Raw genomic sequence first — 20,253 nt, 5'->3', positions numbered from 1 at the left:
TGCGTAAACATCTTCCATCTCAGGAACAGAATGTCTAACGTTTTCTTTCCTAAAACAAACAGCATTGGCTTTTGCACTAAAACACATTTGCTGCATACCAACTATATATTCAGCAGCTCCACTAACAGAACAAGTTCTATGGAGCTTTTCAGTATTTAACTGAATTTCCAGAATCTTAACTTTAATTTCTGAATTATTCCCGGATTCTTTTTTCTTTCCTCAGTTTAACAGTCAGAACACAAAGCTATTCTGTGTGAGATAAAATGCAAAAAAAAAAACAACAAAAAAAAACAGACTTTTGTGCCTACACCTTTGTATCATTTTGAAGTCGGCTGTTTTTTCTTTAGCTGGTGTTGGGTGCATGATGAGGTGACTCCATAAACAAAGTTATGTCAACCATATTTTTAATTTTTATTTTATTTTAGCAACGTGGAAGTTGGGTTTATCGCTGTATTTTAGGTTTTCCTGTTTCTAATATTTTTTTTTCCTTCAAAACATGAAGTGTCCTTGTCCATAACAGGGGGGTTGGAACTAGATGATCTTTAAGGTCTCTTCCAACCCCGCATCACGTTTGATTAACTTATTTTTCTACGTGTTCAGAAGTCCTCATTGTATATATTAAAGAAACTGAGTTTTGAAAGCACTGTGTTTTTGGCCATCAAGATACAGTTTTCCATCAGGCGTGGAGTGCTTTTTCTTTAGGATCTTCAGTGAAGTCACCTTGAGGCTTTTGTATACGTGTGTATACATATCTATATATCTATATATATGTAGTTCTCCAGTATTAGTCATTCTACACAAATGAGAAAGATGAGAAAAGTTTCAGAAGGATGTAAATCCAACTGATGTTGAAGGACAGAAGAATATACAAAAATGCTATTGCTGTTTGCTGAGATTGCACATCATTTTTATATTTAAATATAAATTAAAAAGTTACAAAGTCAGAAAAAAATTACATTATACATTGTATGTTCTTTTGAGCATTAATATACCGATATGAATCAACGTTTGAACACTGATCTATGAAACAAGCTATTACAAAACACAGTGGTTAGTTCTAGTCACCCAATGTGTTAGTGGTATTGCACACAAACAATATTTTTAGAGGATAATAAACACAGATTTCAAAGCAGCTTAATCGTGTGTCTACTATCAGCTAATGAGAAATTCCCTCAATGACACTAAGCTGGACTTTGTTACTTATAATGACTGATCTGACAATCGCCATGTTTAACTGAAATATTAATTGTCATTCCCATTTCTCCAGATTCCTAGAACTCCAGATGAGCTGTGCACTGATGTCTGTCTTTGGCATGGACTCAGGGAATGCTCAGAAGCGAACCAAGAAGGCATTGCTCCATCTCACCCGTGTGCACAGCCAGCCATGCTACGTAGCTCTAGGCAGCCAAACCCAGATGAGTAAGTCTTGCAGCTGTTTCCCTTCACCTAGACTGAGACTGTGGAAGTCACACTTGAGAGGAAAAAACAACTGTTTGCAAAATGCTCTGCAACTACTCTTCAATGTAAGTTAAAAACCATGGGAATTGTTCTTTGGGAATTGTACAACACATATTCATCTGCCCCATCAGCTTGCCTTGATTTGTGCCTCCTCCAACAGTTCGCACGGTGATATTGTAACAGGTAAACATTTGTGAAATATTTGGGGCACCTGTTAACCACTTTTACGTAATTCTTGTAAGAGAAAATCTATCACATTGGTACAGTGAATACATTTTGGGATTAAGAAAAAATGTTTCTTCAGTTTTCATGTATTCAATAAGCAAGCTCGAGAAAGACAGCTGCTTTTGAACCAGACTGTGTTTCAAATCTAGTTTATCGTGGCATGAAGAACTTGAAATGTGTCTCTCACCAAAAGATTTCCAAACGGAAAGGTAATAACACGTTAATTAGAAAACCCTTTACATAGTGAAAGGCTCCCACTGAAAGGCTCCCACTGAACAATTACTTTATATTTCACATAATCCTTTTCTAACACAATCTTTACATAGGGAAAAGTAAATGTGAGAGAAAGAACAACAGCATCGAAAACATCATATAAAATGTTGTATTTGAGTATTTTCCACGTAACAGTTAAATCTGTGGAGAACTGCCTCAGATCTTTAACAAACCAGGATAACACTAAAGAAACCTGACAGATGATACATTCAGTCTGTTCCAGTGAAAAAAATTGTAATTTAAAATGACAGATTATCAGAGAACTGTCAGCTGGTACACAAGATCAGCATCATATCTAGTCAAAAATCAAATGCAGGCTCTTTTTTATACATTCCGTTATACATATACAAAACTTTTTTCTTCCATCCAGGTAAGGCCAAACATCACATCTGATTCATGAAGGTGTTGTTCCAAGGCAAAAGACTAGACTGGCTGAGTTGACTAAGGGGACATAAAGGGAAAATTCACGATATACATACATATTGTGTATAAAGCAGCTTCAAGTCCTACCCTCGGCACAGAAAGCCTCCCAACATTCACAGTGCCAACTCTGCAGCCCTACACCTACTGGTGTAGCCAACCACCGTGAACAGTCCCATGCCCAACAGTGCCAAATGCAGAACTGCAGTTTATGACAATCCATAAAGGCTTGTCCCAAACTCAACACAGGCTGGGGGATGCAGGTAGCATTTAATAGCTCCTGGACAATGGAGCACAATCTATTACTAAACTAGAGCCTGCACTAGTGCAGGAACGGAATCGGACTTGAAGCCATCAAACAAGTTAACACTAGTTAACACCCTTCCCAGAGTCAGTCCATGGCCAGAGTACCTGGTGCTTGACACAGAGGTGTGTCCGTGTGTGCCCTTTTGAAGCAAGAGTGGAGTCTGGAAAGAAACTCGGCAGTTACAATTCATTTGTGCGCATATTCCTCCACAGACCTTTGTAGACAAAAATCAAATAAAATGCATACATTTCTTCCAAAATGTATTGTGAAATGACAGACTGTAGCATATGGAACTGAGAGACGTGAAATATTCACAGCTGTAACATTAGTTAAAGCATTGACCTAAGAGCAGATGAGCAGCTGATGAAGCTGTCCAGGTTGTTTCACGATTTTTTTCTCAAAAAGATACCTGACACAGTTCTACAAAACAGACAGCCCTTTTACATAATGCTGAATATCCAACCCTTCGCAGTCCTTCAGAGAGCCCTGCACTTTCCTCCACAAACGGTTGCTTTTAGCACTATATTAAGTCAGTTAAGTACTGTCACCCACTTTGTAGCCTCACACAGAACTACAGAAACCAAGCCAAGATAGTGTTTTGAACTAGAAGACCTATTAAACAGTATGAATCAAAACCTGATCTCTGCTGATACTCATGTTAGCAAAGCAGGCTGAACTGCAGCAGCTAAGGACAGCCTCTCACTTCAGCACACCTCATTGTATTAATTCACGTAAGTCAAGCATTCGTAGTATGATTATGATCACTGTCAACTCACAGACTATAGTGAACAGAGTAACTGTAGTTAGACAATGTGGCATCTGTGGCATAATTCTAATCTAACAGCTGAAAGGAAGCCTGCAAACAACCTGAAATGCACTTTTGAAAATAATATAGCTAGAAGAATCTTTCAGAAATCATCTAGTCTACCCTCCTACCTGTATATTTTTGAAAATCTCAAAATTGTTGATCAAACTTATATGGAAGATACTTTTTTATCTGATATAATTACATTATTTCTTTACCTACCAATAGGCAAAGTATGTACGTGAGGGAAATCATTCACAAAAAAAAGTAGTTACTTCCCTTTGAGGCTGGCAGACAATCCGAAAACTTTTTTAACCATGCTCTTTGTCCTTCCTTGTTTCTTTGTATAAGGCACTGCAGCCTATTTGTCTTATCGAATCAGACTTATTAAGGGTCTCATCTTCACTAGTTTTGCCATAAAGTTCTCTAGGAGTTTGAGACTGTAACATTCCAAGCTCTAAAGTGACTCTTCAGTGAATAGCAAGATTTAAAAATGAGATTCTTCTAAGTTGGACAGAACAGAAGAACAATCCTTTCCTTCCCAAACCACTTGAAACAAATTGCCAGTTACAGCAATTATAATTTTTCATACACGAAGCTTTCAGTCTCTTGGTTCTTAGTTAATTAGTTCTCCAACACTGAAGAGGCTTGAGCAGTAAATAAAATGTCTAAAAAGTAAACAGAGAGGGACAAAAAAGGAAACACATCTCAAGAAAATTATTTCCCACTCTCTCAAAAGAAAAACATCTCTCTGCATGTAGTGAACCACTCATTTCCATGAGTGAGTTTTCTTCACTGCAAATTAACAGGCCCTCCCCAACTCTAAGGAAGGTTCTGAGGTTTAAAGTTTTTAACAGACATTGAACACAGACAAGTCCCTGTGAAGTAGTATCACAGTTTTCCTATTACCTAGCTTATATCTCTTTTTGCAGAACTACTAGAGTTTTTTTTAGCCCCATTTCACAAAGATTTCAACTCAATCTTTTATAAAAGGATAACTATAAATAGTCTCTTTGATTAAAACCCTTAAGAGCTGAGAATGCTGGAAAGGGAGGTAGACTTTATCCACTTTTCAGCACTACAAATTGGAGGCTGGAAGGGCTTAATTACCAAGATATACTTAAGAACACACTAAGGGCTGCTATAAAAATTACTCCAGTTACAGAAGCACCATAGACATCACTCCACCAGAGAAACAGAAAACCATCACATTTACCTATTTTCAAACACCACTCCTGTAACCTCTAAGACAAACAGAAGCTTCACACCATGCAACAGTTGTGCTGCACATGAAGAAACCTTTCTCTGAGGTGGCTTAACAGAACCTTTTACACCAGCCAAGCCAAGGATTTCCTTTGTTCTCACTTTGAAATCTCAAAGTTGAGAGACGCTGTTTGTATAATCTAAAGCAACAAAATAATGTCAGCCTATTAACTTAGAAGTGTCTCGGGCAGAAAGAAATACTTTTACCCATGATTTGGATTTGAACGTGGAATTCGTGATTTAGCATGATTTACACATTCACTGTCCTAAAATGGGAATTCATGGTTTTCCTTATGCTTTTGTCTGTGATGATGTATTCTCATTTATGATACCATATTGATTTTTACAATTACAAATAAACCTGTAATTCACCGTTATTGTTCAGTGAAATAATATCTGTTAACAGTCAAGAAGTCCTTATGTTCTCAGTACTCCTGGGCCAAGCTTTTTGCAATGGTGCTCAGCTGGATATTTGAAGTTCCTTCATATATCGTACCTGAAATCAGAAGAGAATAAATTAGAAGACTATAAAACTTTGGTGAATATCTGAAAAGAGATCAAGATATTATTCTAACAGACCAACTACAACATTTATAATTATGAAGTGAAGCTTTACTGAGCAAGTTCTAGGAGCAGAATTAATATTTGCTTAAATGTTCATATCTTACTATCTGCAGTAATCAAAATACTTTTATTTTGGTACAACACAACAACGAGAAAATTTCCTGAAAAGCAATACCCAGGTAACCACCAAAAAGTTAACTATTAACAAATGATATCAGCAATAAAGTCAAAGGGTAACATTGTTAGAAATGTCAGTGTTAGGTTCAGAAATTATACTGGTAAACACATCTTGAAAATAAAATTCTACATAAATTCAGATCTTTAAATTAAAGATACTACCTTGATTTGTTTTTGAACTGGAATTTTCCTAATGAGACTGGAAACAATGTGTGTCTGTATATTATTAATATCTAATTAAACACTGTTACTAGCCGTACAAACAGGGCTATTTATACCTAAAGTTTTACCTTGTCATAACAGTCTTTTGATCACTGTTGATCACAGTTCTTAAGGAAAAAAGTATCTTTAAAAATAGCCAGTCTTGCATGCCCAAGCTTTAATAATACTAATGCTACAAGAAATGCCTGTTAAGAAGCTACCACTCACCAATCTTGCAATCACGGTAGTATTTTTCGATTGGATAATTTTTTGTGTATCCAACACCACCCATCCATTCAATGCATTTACTAGTTGTCAGTGTGGCAACCTATGAAAACAGTTATAATTTCAGGATTGAACTTCTTGAAGGTGGTAGTAAATTTTATTCTCTGCAGCCATTTAAAGCAAACACAAAATAGTAAATAAAACAGTAAACTAGAACAAGTGAGAAAATGACACTGATATGGTTGTATTCATTGTCACACAAATAGCATTATTCTAAATCAGAAGACATCACAAATTCACTAGCCATTATTGCAACATTTCATACGCTACACTGTAAGACAAGCAGAAACATGCAAAACAGTAATTACGAAGAGGCAGAAACAATCCAGTTCTGAATCTTACTTACTAAGCCTCACAGCTGTGACCAGTAGAGTTGAAATTATCACAAATAAAGTCTCACCATACCATTTCCATGGCCATAAAAAGAGAATTCTGAGAATTCTCCCAAATGAGTAAAAATACTAATTCATTTTCTCTTTTAATGGGGCTCCTCTTTTTTTTGTGTGTGATTTTATTTTAGCCATGGAAGAAGAAACTGCTCAAGTCTCTACTTTAATTTCTCTAAGAACAAGAAACAAGATAAAAGTACACCCAAAGTTTTCACAGCAAAATGTGAATTAAAAGTGGCATATTCAGTAACAGACGAAACTTTCAAGCAACAGTGAAACAAATTTATTGAATAGAGAAACTGGAAGTTACCTCTGCAGCATAATATTTGGCCATGCTTGCCTCCTTTATGAATGGCTTTCCTGTTTCTGCAAGACGGGCTGCATTGTAGGTCAACAGCCTCGCAGCCTCCAGCTGTGTGGCCACCTGAGCTATCTGATGTTGCATTCCCTGCAATAAGCATACCACAAGTCAGACAGAACTGGAATTGCTAGCAAGAATCACTTTTTCTACCACAAAGGAACTTATGTATGCTCTAAAGTTGAAGGTTTCAGATGGACTGGTAATTTCACGTGCCTCTGCATTTGTGACATCCACGTTGAGAAAACTCTGAGCCACCTATGTCCCTTTAGGAACCTCTTCTCCTTCCCTCTTCTTGGATTCAGGAGTCGTAACTTCTGCCCTGACTGGCTAGCTGGGAGGGTTCAACATGAACCTACCCGAACCCATGAGCAGCAAGGAAAATTTCACCCAAACCTCAAACCTCTCTTTGGCAGCACAGGGACAGGGGTTGGTCAAAGCCATATATTTATTTTGCAGCTAATGAGAACATTCATACATTAGCATGTCTACATCCCTGATGAAGCATTATACAGACTTGAAAAAAGTACCTCTTAAATAAAGTGGAGAACTACAAAGGTGACAAGTACTACTTCCCAAGCCCTGCACACATGAAACAAAAATTAGGAATGGCAAAGAAAGAAGTAGAGAGGACATGTCTGATGAGTGGATTCAAGGGGAAAGAAAAAGGTGATGGAACTCACCTCTAAATGGCAGGTATTACAGAAGAATAGGATTATTTAAAGTGACCCAAACATTACAATGATTGAAAATGGCCATTTAGTAGTCTAACTTGCTCCTAAACATAATGAAATCTTTCATCTTATTAGAACATTAACACTGCTCCCTAAAAATTGCAAAAATATATAGGCAGGTCAAAATAACAAAATGATTTGGCAATTACAAATTCCATTTTCCATTCAAAAGACGCAGTTCCAATCATTTCCTAGATATCTGTGGGTACTTCCTAAAATTTGTATAAATTATGAGTAGTACTAATGTTCCTTCCCTTCAGCTGAAATGTAGGTTTCTTTTAACAAGAAAATTACTATAGTAATTACAATTATACATCTTCCTTATTAAACTATACATCATTTTTGCAACAAAGAGTCTTTTTCATTTTAAGATACAGATATTATCATGGAAACTAAATGTCTTTGTATAACACAGGAAATATAATAATTCAATCAGTTTTCCTCATCTTTTTATACTTTCTAGTGTCTCAGAAAAGGCCTTCTCCTACACCTCATGAAAGCATATAAAAAGTAGAACACATTCTACACACTGTGAGATTAAAATTTGAAAGGAATCCCATGTGTATTATTTTCCAAAGCAGTAAATGAATTATTATAAAAAGAGTTACATTAATACTGTTTTGAAGTTTTAAATGATTTATACTCTACTTGGAAAAACACATAGCACTAGATTTATAGATTTTACATGGCAGATGAATGCTGATCTGAAATTCTTCTGAAAAATTCTTCTCAAATATGAAGCAGAGAAATGACAGCTTGACCACAAATTAGGCAAGTCGGATAACTCATTTTACCAACTACCGTGATCACTATTACCGTCTTAGAGAAAACTTCCCATGAGTTCATTATCAAGTACCTGGAAATCGAATATGCTTTTCCCAAACTGGACTCTCTCCTTTGTGTAGGGAATTGTATGGTCAAAACACCCCTGCGCCAATCCTAACATCTATAAAAAACATAAGGCATATATTCAGTAAAAATTAGTTGCCTGAAAGCACCTTACAGAGATAAGAGTAGTTGTGCTTCTTCCAGTCAGGCAGCTCATATCACCTGTGTAAAAACCTTTGTGTGCAGATGAAAGGTATGGGCCAAATGTGGTTTTGCAAATAGTAAATGTTTTCAGAACCACTTCTCATTTTATAGAAAGTTCTAGATTGTGAGAATTAGCAATTTATTTCAGAAGTACAAGAATTAGTGTAATGGAGGGAGAAATAATGTTTGTTCCAGCATAGTCTAGGAAAAACAACTCAACAGAACAATTTTAGAAGACCCACTGTCTTTTCACATGCTCTCTTCACTCAGCAGCAAAGACATGAAAACACACTTGTTACCTTGGAGGATTATACCTGGGAAATTTTACTATTTTACATAGTAAAATTTAAGAACTAACTTCCATCTACCCTAGCGTTTGACTTGTTAGCCTAAAGAAACATCATGAAATCTGGAAAGTAAACTCATTTAAAACTTTTTAAATAGCCATTTTTGAAATTTTATTCCCTTCCAAACAAGGCAGTAAAGAAAGGACCCTGCCTTTCACGTATCCCAGAATATATAACTTTTAGTAAGTAATACCAGTTTGTTTCATTATATGACTAATATCTATCTGAATGCATTCTTTCTATCTAGTTTCTGTTCTAAGAAGAACAAAAATAGGGAATTAGCTTAAGGGAAACATCAAATAATGAAAAAAAGGTTGATTAGTAGCATGAACAAGTATTAAAAGAGCAAAGTAACAGAATATGGTAAAATTGGAATCTCACAAAACGTAAAGTCAAGATGGGATACTTAAATATGGCAGTTAGCTCTCACATCAAGTGGCTCATGTCAAATTACTTTTAATCATGTCCAGTAGTGTATCGGTATTTTTGGGTAGGTCTGCATATTAACCTGAAAGCCAAGACCCCAAGAAGGTAAAAATGTGACTCTGACTGCCTTAAGACATTTAATTCTTTTTCAATTAAGGTTCTGGAAAAAATAGCAATATATACAAAAAGGTGTATGTGGGAAAAGAACGTAAGAAAATAATGTAGTATGCTGCTAATTAGCTGTACTGGCATACTTGTTGCCTTCTTATATAAACTCGTGTAGATGAACTAAATATATTAACTTCAGCACATCTGAAACTGTTTGCACAGACGTAATCACATTTTTATAAAATGCTCGTTACTTTTAAAGTTATCACTACCGCAAAACTAAATTCAATACTACAGGGCTTTAGAACTGCTGTTCTTGTCCATTCAAGTATATTTTTCATAATTAGAAGGTGCCAAAAAAGTAGTAACTAAGATATAACAACTACCCGATGTTAACTTTTAATTAGGTTATAAGTCTAACTTCGAGTAATTAAGAGAAAAAGGCAGACCATGTATTTTACTGCCAGAACATCTATATTATTTATATCTCTGGGAACACGGAGGCCCACAGCTCTAGTTGTTAAATGCCATATCTAACAAAGTTTAATCACAGATAATTTTCAGAAATGATGGAAAAGCCAACCCATTTAGCAGCATAGTATATTACCATGTGGAAAGTCTGTATTTCACAAGGACTATCTGCAAAATGGAGCAAAAGGTAAGGGAGATTGGTAGTACTCGGCCGCACCTCGAGTACTGTGTTCAGTTTTGGGCCCCTCGCTACAAGAAGGACATGGAGGTGCTCAAGCGAGTCCAGAGAAGGGCTACGAAGCTGGTGAGGGGCCTGGAGAACAAGTCTTACGAGGAGCAGCTGAGGGAGCTGGGCTTGTTCAGCCTGGAGAAAAGGAGGCTCAGGGGTGACCTTATCGCTCTCTACAGGTACCTCAAGGGAGGCTGTAGCGAGGTGGGGGTTGGTCTGTTCTCCCACGTGCCTGGTGACAGGACGAGGGGGAATGGGCTTAAGTTGCGCCAGGGGAGTTTTAGGTTGGATGTTAGGAAGAACTTCTTTACTGAAAGGGTTGTTAGACACTGGAACGGGCTGCCCAGGGAAGTGGTGGAGTCACCATCCCTGGAGGTCTTTAAAAGACGTTTAGATGTAGAGCTTAGGGATATGGTTTAGTGGGGACTGTTAGTGTTAGGTCAGAGGTTGGACTTGATGATCTTGAGGTCTCTTCCAACCTAGAAAATTCTGTGATTCTGTGATACAGATGCATCACACCCTACACAGCACACCTACATCCAGAGCAAAATACAAAGAAGAGATTACTTGTAAAAGTAAATTCAAAATATAAAAGCTTGTCATAGGCTATTTTATTAAGACGCTGAATCTGATTTCCACTGAAATAAGCATCAGTCTGAGATCCAAACTGATTTGACAACAAAATGCAACATTTGGAAGTAACTCCAAAATCAGCAAATATTTTCTCTAAGATGCCATAAGGTACAATTTTCAAATGCAACAATGAACTAGGACACTTCTGCTACAGAAGTTTATACCTATTTTAAAAATAAGTTGACTTTTAAAAGTAAGTTGTTGAGAAAACATCAGTTAGCATAGTGTCATGTTTGGCAATCCCATCCAATTACAGTTGGAAGCATTAATTGTGTACATTTCACTATGTTAAATTTTCCAAAGAGCTAGTCTTCTTCAAAAAATAAATGTGCATAATGGGAGATAAAAATGTTGATGCATTTCAGTAGCAGTAAGTTAACCACCAAAGACAAACTAATTGCCATTTAATGTTTTCTAAATCTACTGCTTGTATCACCAAAGGAGAATTTTATCATTTGCAGTTGTTTCTGTATGTTACTGTAACTTAGACACAGAGACAGTGACATCTAGTGGCAATGTAGTTTTTAATAAAGGATTTCCTAAATAGTTTATCCTTACTACCTATAAATACTCTGTAAGTTTCCCTCCAAATTCAAAATTATACACTGGTGGTATCCAGTATTAAGCAATGTTACCCACCTGTGCAGCAATACCTATTCTTCCGCCATTTAGCATTCCGATTGCATACTTATAGCCTTGTCCCACCTGTCCAAGGATGTTGGTCTCAGGAACCTAAAGAATAAAACCACTCAGTTATTCCTGTTCTGTTCATCTTTGCAACTGTTAGAAGTGTTCTCTGGTGAATTAGCATATATTTTGTTTAATATTCCCCATAAATGATGGCATAAAACATTTGACATTTGATTCCTAGAATATCCGATTAGAACATTCCCTGACATACATGATTGTAAACTGACAATTGCGAAAAACTATCACATTTTAGAACTTAATCCTACTCAAGATTTTTGAGAAACAGAGAGCAAAGAGCCAGAGAAATCCAAATGATGGGAGGGGGAAAAGCAGGAAAAGAACTGGGAATTTAGTTAACAGACTTTCTGTACTTGTGGTCAAGCTCAAGTCATATACAAATTTAGCTATTGAAGCATAACAGCTTACAATACCTTAACATTTTCAAATGTTACTGGGCAAGTAGAAGATGCTCTGATTCCAAGCTTATCCTCCTTCTTCCCTATATGTAGTCCCTCTGTGTTGCGATCTACTATGAAGCACGTAATTCCCCTGTATCCCTAGGATGAATTAAAAACAATCAAAAACTGTTTTTTCTACAAGTACTAACAAGTATATGTAAATATCAAATTCCAACACTGAAATTTTATACCTGCTTAATAATACACTAGTAAATAAAACACTCTCACCATCACCTGCTCCCTCTATGTCTACTAATTGTGGTTTAATAAAGGCCAAATTAAATCCTTCTATTCCACAGAGAAAATAGAACAGTCTTAGAAGTTCTCTTGGGAAGACGGGAGGCTAGTACTATGTCCGTGAAACAGGAAAGACTGTAGTGCCTGGCTGTTCTGGAAAACACTGGGAGAGCAAGATAGCACTGTCTGGAACATGTCACCAACAGTAGGCTGCAAGAACAGAGTGTGTATTTAGGCTGAAGCAGTCAAAGGAATAATGGCTGCAAGCCTACCCGTCAAATTATTCTGTGGGATGCAAGATTTTACTTAAGTCCAATTACTTCAGCTATGATTCCCATGAAAGACTACAAATACACGCTTCCTTTTAAGGTTGTTCAAAGAGCACTCACTGATGAGATTGGTGTCACCGGGAACTGTGTCTGAATATTCAAAGTGCATTGTAATTGGAAGTACTGTGCAAGACCTGACCAGACACCCAGAACTGGTGGGTGCATTCACCTTATGATTCCAGTCTGCAGAACGTGAATTGCACTACCTTTTATTTTACAGTAGTGGGAATATATTTTATAAAGTATTCTTAAATAATTATGACGATCTAAAAAAAGCCTCAAAGAGTTAATAATTTGGTATTCAGATGATGATTTGGACAGGACACTAAATCATGTACATGACAATACACAGACTATACAGCCAGTCTAAATTCTGGCATCTCTATGGACAGCATTTCCCTCTGTTGGAACCACAGGGCTCTCTCTTACGCAACATTCTACAAGGCCTAAAACAAGTGTGAGGTGCTCTGGGCCATGTTTTTTCTCTTCCTGTCCCTAATCCACAGCATATTCCCTTATTAGGAGGGGAACACAGTGAGGCAGGAAACAGCCTGTTGTTCTTGAGGAAGAGTTGTGTTTTATTAAAGAGGAGGCTGCTCTTCAGATCTCACTTTAATGACAGCCCAGCTCAACAAATGGGCGCTGCTAGTGCAGAGTGTATATTTCGGTACACAAATCCATGGTGGTCTGGTCTTCATTTATACTGATGTCAACTGTTACTTAATCCTTGAACATCAGTGACTTAATTTCCTTCTTGAATATTTAAATGTAAAAACAAACATCTAACTTTAAGAAGAAAATGCATTATGTATTTTTTTAATTTTAATTTTAAATTTAAAACTAAATTTTTAAGTTTAAAGTTTTAAATTTTAATTTAAAAGATAAGCATCTTCAAATAATTATTTTAAGAAAGAGATACTGGAAGAAGGTCAAAAAATAAAAGTTCTAAACAATTTAGTTTTGTACGTGATTCTTTCTCTACTCTAGCGGTACAGCATATTTTAAAGTCTTCAGTTGACTTTTGAGTCTTTACTACCTATATTCAAATTAAGTGACAAAACTTGAAACATGCATATTCAGATTTTTTTTTTTTTTTTTGCTTTTTAACCTGACCATACTTTACTACTATTGTACACTTGTTAATTACAAAGTGTCTAAGCTCTGTTTTGCCTCTTATGAACAGCAACTTGTCTGTTAGGTCAGAAGTGCCACAAACAATCTATCTGTCCTTCCATTACTCAGAATAATACCAATGCATGCTGTGCTCTTCATCTAAGCAATTATGATTCTGACGTTTTTATTTTCCCTGGTGGGTGGAATTTATTAAATTGCTCAGCAAGTTCTTTATTTTTGTCGGGAAATGTTTTAAAGGTTTGTTCTCAGCTAGGAAAAGGTACAAATATTAACCTTTAGCACCAAATTATTAATATAAAATCCACAGTATCATATATCATCAGTTGTCACTGAAAATGCAACTATTCTTTAGTAACTTACTGAGGCGGGATCTGTATTTGCCATCACAAAGAAAACTCCAGCATGTTCTGCTAAGCTAATCCACATCTTTGAGCCATTGATAATATAGTAGTCTCCCTTCTTTTCAGCACGAGTCTTCAAAGAAAAAGCATCACTGCCAGAACCAGCCTCCGACAAACAGAAACTGCCTATCTGTCAATTAAAGGGGAAAAAAATCATTTTACTTGTTTTTGAATATGCAGGCACAACTTAGAAGGAGTTATGCAACAAAAATAGATACCAGCAAGCACAAGCTTCTTAAATTCAAACATTTTAACCTAGAAATGCTATGTAATTACATGTCTCATACTCAAGTGCTTTAAAGTTCTTTTCCACAGTAAATTAAGTTTTAATGACACTAATATGACCCTTTCCACTTTTGCCTCTCAGCTACTGATGACAGGACGCATCTGTATCACCCCAGATCTCAGCTCTAACGAGCATCTCAAAGTTCACACACAAAGATTATTTTCCAATGCTGCAGTCACCCCATTGAGTTACTGAAAAAAAAACCACTAATGCTATGTAAATATTGAAAACTATATTATGTAAAGTGTGACTTTGACTCACTGTATCTTTAGACACTCTGGGCAAGTAAGTTCTCTTTTGTTCTTCTGTTCCGTATGTGGTAAACAACCTATTTGTTAGTGTATTTTGGAGTTCACATAGAAGAGCTACAGCTGGATCAACTTTGGCCAATTCTTCTACCACCAATATGACCGAAAAAAATGAAGCTCCGGTTCCTCCATATTCTTCCCCAAGCTCAATACTCATCAGCTGAAAGGTAAAAGATGCAAAGATGTCAGTCTTTCTCATTAGTTCTCACCAACAACTTGTTATTCTAAGCAGACACTTAAGAGATTAAAAGAAATACCATAGAATGCAAATATTTCCAGATCCTTCCCCACAGACCCACCTTCCCTCAATACCCTTAAAAAAACCTAACAATTTATCAGAGAAGTTGATAAATGACTTATGCAAGAAATAACAAACAAATGCAGTATACAGGTCAATCATCACTGACTAATTTGATTGCATTCTGCAGAATGGCAAAACCTCATGACGAGTATTTAGTCATCATTGTATAAAGTGATGTTCTCATCACAGAAAAGCTTTAGGTTTGATAGCAGGAAAGGCTACGGGGAACGATAAACAGGTTATCTGCAACACAAGCCCTTGAGGTTGCCCAAAATGGACACAGAGGACTCTTGATATCCTTTTCCAGCAAAACTTATCAAAGTCATGTTGTTTCTAGGATTCTATGCAATTCTGTTTATCGAAGGGGGAAAAAAAAAGAGGTGGGATAGAAAAGGAACTCAAGATGAGGAATGTGGTATGAGAGTGGTAAGATGAAAAGAGTATAATAGTAAAAGATGGAGAGAGAGAATGCAGTAAAAGAGGATAGAAAGTTGCCCTGGTGTTGATAAATTCAAAATTTTCAACAATTGATCAATTAATTTGACTTACATCTCTCAATCTAAAAATCTGAAAAGCGGACAGCTAGAAATCCCTATCAGCAGTGTCACCTTTTGATTAAAAGATTAAGTAAAAGTGTGCAGACCCCTTGTTCAAACAATCCCTTTATTACAGAGTCTTCCATTTTCGAATTCTCATCCATTTTTTGCACCAAAGGTGCAACTCGTTCCTGAGCAAACTTTTTCACTGTAATGAGAAGAAAAAAAAACTGTGTAAGTATTCTAACACTCGTGGATCAATTTAACAGTCATATGGTATTTCTGAGAGGCTATGAATATATTCTCTGACTCTCCCAGCCAATTTAATAAAAGGACAAGAAGTTGCCCAAGTGAAGCAGAGTAATGTGCCACAATGCTCAATTATCTGAACTCAGCCACATGTCTGTGAACTGAAACAAATACTTCCTATAGACTCAAACTTCAAAAGCACCTCAGCAACACTTACATGACAGTAAGTGACAGGAAAAAAAAAAAGAAAAAACATTTCAGATACACCCCTTATTTTGTTAGCTGTATCCTGTTTTTATAAATTTAATCTGCAGTTTGGGAAGATGTCTCAGGCTTTAAGACATGTTGAGTGTACACGATCCTGTAAATAAAACTGTTCCTGTTCAGCCTGAGCCTTTTATAAGCTCTCTCCCAAATGTGCAGGTTCTCAGTCTTTCACCTTTGCTCTGAGGACTCCTCTTCATGCAGGCGTGCCTGCATTGCAGACACGCAGATCACATCTGTCACCATTCTGGGTATATGTGAAATCTCAGAAAACCAGCTGGAGCAGTTACCTGTAGCTGAACTAAGTGCTTGAGAAAGGGCACGAGTCAATGTCAGGCTACTTCGTTGCTGTGAAAGCAACAGCTTCAAACAGTTAATATTTATTTATGCAGAGTAAACTGCACCATGGTATGTGGAACTGTGCTATGGTAGTACGGAAAAAACTGAAATAACATTACATTCTTCTCTTGTGAACAAGAGCAGCTTTAAAATTAAGCAAAATCAGACAAAATTTCCCTTCTAGCTAGACATTTCTGAACTTTAACCCCACAGAAAATAGGTACCCATGTTTTTCAGCATTGTTTCCTCTTCAGTGAATGTTTGAAGCGGAGCATAGACAACTCCATCACTGGCTAGATTTGGTGCAAGTTCTGATTTGGAGGATCTAAAGACACATGGAGAAGCCCTCCAAGAAGCTGCCAAGTATGCTGGTATATTTCTTTTCAGCTGTTGAAAACAAATACAGAACATCAGAACAGTTAATAGAATTTTTATCTGTAGACTACTTTAATACTTAATATATTAATCCCAAAAATACTGTTTTACCCAATGCATTTATTAAGTAACAGAATAGGAAATATAACTTACACTCAATTTACCTGACCATCTACTAATACAAAACAATTTTCCTTCTTGAAGTTTAACACTATATTCTACAAAATATTCATAACATGAATTTTAGTCAATTTTAATTTTTGCAGCACAGAAATCTCACTGATAGTACTTATTCTTAAAGATGATTTTGCAAGTCTGCTGCAACACTCATAGTAATATGTGTATATTTTGACAGAATTAATCTCTTCATTTACATACATAAAATAGAATGACTTTACAAAAGACCAGTCAGCTTTAATAACAGATAATAACAGATTTAATAAACTTTTAAAATAAACTTATTTATGTGATTTATGATTAACCTCTCCCCTCTCAGGAACTTCTTTCCGTCCACCCATGACATAACAACCTCAAATGGCATCAAGAAGCAGTGGTTATCCACCCAAGACAGCAGAGGTACTACACAGTGTTCTACTGTACGGGGAACTGCATTAAGCACTCAGTGCAAACCCTTAGAAGCCATGACCAGAAAGCAGCTTTTGGGAGCAAGCTACACGTGCTGATTGTTAAGTGGGTGGACACAGATAACCTGATAGAATTAGTTTTGCCTCTTGGAGAGCTATAAACTGCTTAATATTCAAATAATGACTCAAGTAGGTAACAGCATGTCCTAGAAAGGAGCCCATTTTTTGGTTTGAAAGTGAATATACTTTCAACAGTTCTAGGATTTTTAAAAAGTTAATATAATAAATTTGAGCTAGCTCAAAAAGTAACGGGCTAACAGCAACTACCCTGCTGCAAAACTTATTTTGCAGTACTGAAGAAGAACAGCTCGACTGCCTGACCTCAAAAGAGGCAAGACAGAAAAAAGGCTTTGCTTTCATAGCTCCCCAAACCCATCTAACTCTGTGGCTAATGTCTTCAGATCAGATCTTGGCTTGAGATTTCTTTCGCTATTGCTATGTCAGTCTGAAGTGCAGGCATTCATTTCTTATCAAGACAACTGCTGACAGAAACCCCTAGTAGAGACACAGCTGTGCCATAAAAATAACATATATCTGAACATTCTCCTGCCAACATACATTTTTGCTGGCATGCACTCTTAACCCCACAGCGAGCAGACCGACAGGCTGTGCTGTAAACAGACTGCTACTTAGCTCACAGAACGCAGGACAAGTCTGCAATGCACATCGTGATAGTAGCATTCCTCAAAAAATAGTAGAAACACTGGCGTCAGGAACTAAGAATTCTTCTGATCCTTTGAATAATTACTCTATGCCATATTAGCTTTCAATACCCGTCACCTCGCTGGCTGAAGAACTGATGTAAAACAGATCTATGGACTCCTTTTGTCTTAGAGACAAGATACCCAAGTCTATTACAAGCAAGGAACTCCAACATTAGCACTACCAGTCACGCATGGCAAAACAAAACAAAACAAAAAAAGTACAAAGTGGTAATAGAGAAGACAGATACTGCTGTGAACATTCAACGTTCATTCATATTCAACACCTCTGGTCACATAAAACAAATCCTGACTAGCGGGGCTGATTCAAAATACCAAGTTTAGATGATCCGAAGGGTTAGATAACTAACACTTTCAAATGAAGACTAAGTTACTGGAGTCACCACAAGTCGTCAGAGAAAACCAAAATAAGAGATGCTTAAATAGAGAAGAAATCCAAGGCAACCACGCTCTTGAAGCTATCAGTGAGGAACAGATTACACACAAAACATCCACCTATGGTAGGAATGCTCAAAATATAGATGTGCATTTATCTGCCAAAGTCAGTGTTCTTGGTAAGGTCCAAGAGGGAAAAACATAAATATATACATATATACACATGCATTTAACACCATGAGCTTCCTGAATAGTTAAAGGACTACAAATCACACATACTTCCTGCTTCTAGAATGCTTCTTCCACTACTTTATTTCCAAGTACAAAGAAAAGAGCATTTTTCTCTCATGTTGGCAAAACCAGTGACAAACCACTGAGAACGTTTCATCAGTACTGAAAACAAGCTGCCACAAAAAATGCACGGTGGCCTTTTAAGAATACAAAACTTTTTGAAAAGCTGCAAGTAGGTACGCTCATTATGCAATAAGCCAGTACTGTTGAAACAACTGGTAGTGCTCTGGGCATCACCTGTACTTTCCTTTATTGCACTTGAAGCTGGGATGCAGAATTACCAACCACGCAGGTGAACACATCACTAAACGCATGCAGAGCACTCTGCCCCGTGGGAAGCACAGATTTCGTCATCCAGAGAAAAACTAACAGATTTTTCTCATATGCTTTCAGGAAAATTGGTAGCAGCTCAGCAAGGACAAGCATAAGTGTGCGGAGATATGCTGGCCGAGGTGCCCTGCCACACACCTGGCTGGCAAGCAGCAGCTCTGCAGGATAAATAGCTCAGCGTTTGTTACAGCCTGTACTATGGCAGGGCTGCTCTTGGCAACACTGACAACGGTTTTGCAAAAGTTAGTGCGTAAGGTAGACGTCCCTTGAATTCACTTCCCCTGCCTGCCCCTTAGCAGAGACCATCTCCAGGCTTTCCCCCTCCTCATAAGCTCTCACTTTTGGCTCTTCCTCTGCAACTAACTCACTTGTCACACTGCAGACACAGCTTGATGGACACTTGTTGATGCCTTATAGAGATGGTGCTAGTTACTAAAAGGAATTATTTGTAACACGGTTACCTCAAAAAGTCTTAAAACCAGCAGGATAACCCTGAAATGAAACCTACGCTGGCAACCCACCCATATTCCTGTGGGTTGCCACTCTGTGCATTTCACTCCCGAGCATCAGCACGGTGTAGAAGCAATTGGCTTTCACTTCAATATTTAGATTAAAAAAAAAAAATCAAACAAACATCACTGTTTACAATTTTATTCTTAGAAATCATGCAGTCATATAGTATTACAAGTCCAGAGATTTAAAGATTTACACTACTCAAACGCTTTGATACCGCTTTACTGCTTTTTCCTCCTTTTCTTCCCTGCAGGTAAGGCAATGATTCGTGCTCCTAGAAGATTCAGGCTGCCTGCCCTATTAAAAGCATATGTTTGAAATGTGGCTCCTGGGCTGCTGATAAACCAAAGAAAATAAATGTTATCTCAACTCTCGCCTTCACCTCAGCTCTTTAAAAAATTAGCTTATCTGTTTCCCTTCAGCTTTACAATCTGAAACGAGATTTTAATGCCGGTGGACGTGGCAGCAGCATTAAGACATAAATAAATTAAAGGCCACAGCAGTGTGTATTTCCCTGAGCTCCCTTTCCCCTCCTCGATGACTCTCCCCCCAGCAGGACCCCAGCCACCCCCTTCCCAGCAGGGCAGCCCCACCACGGGCACCGGTTTATTTCCTCTCTTCCCACAATCTCATCGCTCCCCCAGCCGCTCTCCGAGAGGCCCCAGCCCGCCTCAGCCCCTCGCTGCGGGCTTCACCTTGGCGCCGCTCCTCAGCCACCCGCCCGCCGCCGCCGCCATCTTGTGGCACCGCCTCCTGCCGCCGTCTC

General features: G+C 37.5%; 1 protein-coding gene across 5 annotated transcripts; it reads right to left on the bottom strand.

Annotated features, from left to right (window-relative positions):
* Nucleotides 1–2,046: 2,046 nt before the first annotated feature.
* Nucleotides 2,047–20,239, bottom strand: ACADSB (acyl-CoA dehydrogenase short/branched chain). Of its 5 annotated transcripts, XM_035329428.1 has the most exons (12): nucleotides 20,183–20,239; nucleotides 17,797–17,799; nucleotides 16,462–16,624; nucleotides 15,493–15,593; nucleotides 14,502–14,708; nucleotides 13,914–14,084; nucleotides 11,827–11,952; nucleotides 11,345–11,437; nucleotides 8,316–8,405; nucleotides 6,678–6,815; nucleotides 5,922–6,021; nucleotides 2,047–5,247 (listed from the first exon to the last, which is right to left on the bottom strand). In XM_035329428.1, the coding sequence occupies exons 1-12, from the start codon at nucleotides 20,222–20,224 to the stop codon at nucleotides 5,177–5,179; spliced, it is 1,305 nt and encodes a 434-aa protein (XP_035185319.1). In that variant the 5' UTR covers nucleotides 20,225–20,239; the 3' UTR covers nucleotides 2,047–5,176. The 5 variants fall into 5 exon arrangements, with proteins under 5 accessions (XP_035185319.1, XP_035185320.1, XP_035185324.1 ...); XM_035329429.1 differs by lacking the exon at nucleotides 17,797–17,799; XM_035329433.1 differs by lacking the exons at nucleotides 15,493–15,593; nucleotides 17,797–17,799; nucleotides 20,183–20,239 and having other exon boundaries at nucleotides 16,462–16,599.
* Between the last annotated feature and the right edge of the window lie 14 nt (nucleotides 20,240–20,253).

Source organism: Oxyura jamaicensis, chromosome 6 (assembly GCF_011077185.1).
Source record: "Oxyura jamaicensis isolate SHBP4307 breed ruddy duck chromosome 6, BPBGC_Ojam_1.0, whole genome shotgun sequence".
NCBI classification, from domain to species: domain Eukaryota; kingdom Metazoa; phylum Chordata; class Aves; order Anseriformes; family Anatidae; genus Oxyura; species Oxyura jamaicensis.
Note: the sequence above shows the minus strand (reverse complement) of the source record. Positions and strands in the feature narration are given on the sequence as shown.

Bases quoted from the DNA above. Each gene is read 5' to 3' on its own strand.
- ACADSB (XM_035329428.1), bottom strand. From the start codon at position 20,224: ATGGCGGCGGCGGCGGGCGGGTGGCTGAGGAGCGGCGCCAAG. The intron at 11,953-13,913 runs GTAAGTTACTAA...AATTCATCCTAG, and splicing joins CAAATACAGATCCCGCCTCA to GGATACAGGGGAATTACGTG. The intron at 6,022-6,677 runs GTAACTTCCAGT...CTGTTTTCATAG, and splicing joins CCAAATATTATGCTGCAGAG to GTTGCCACACTGACAACTAG.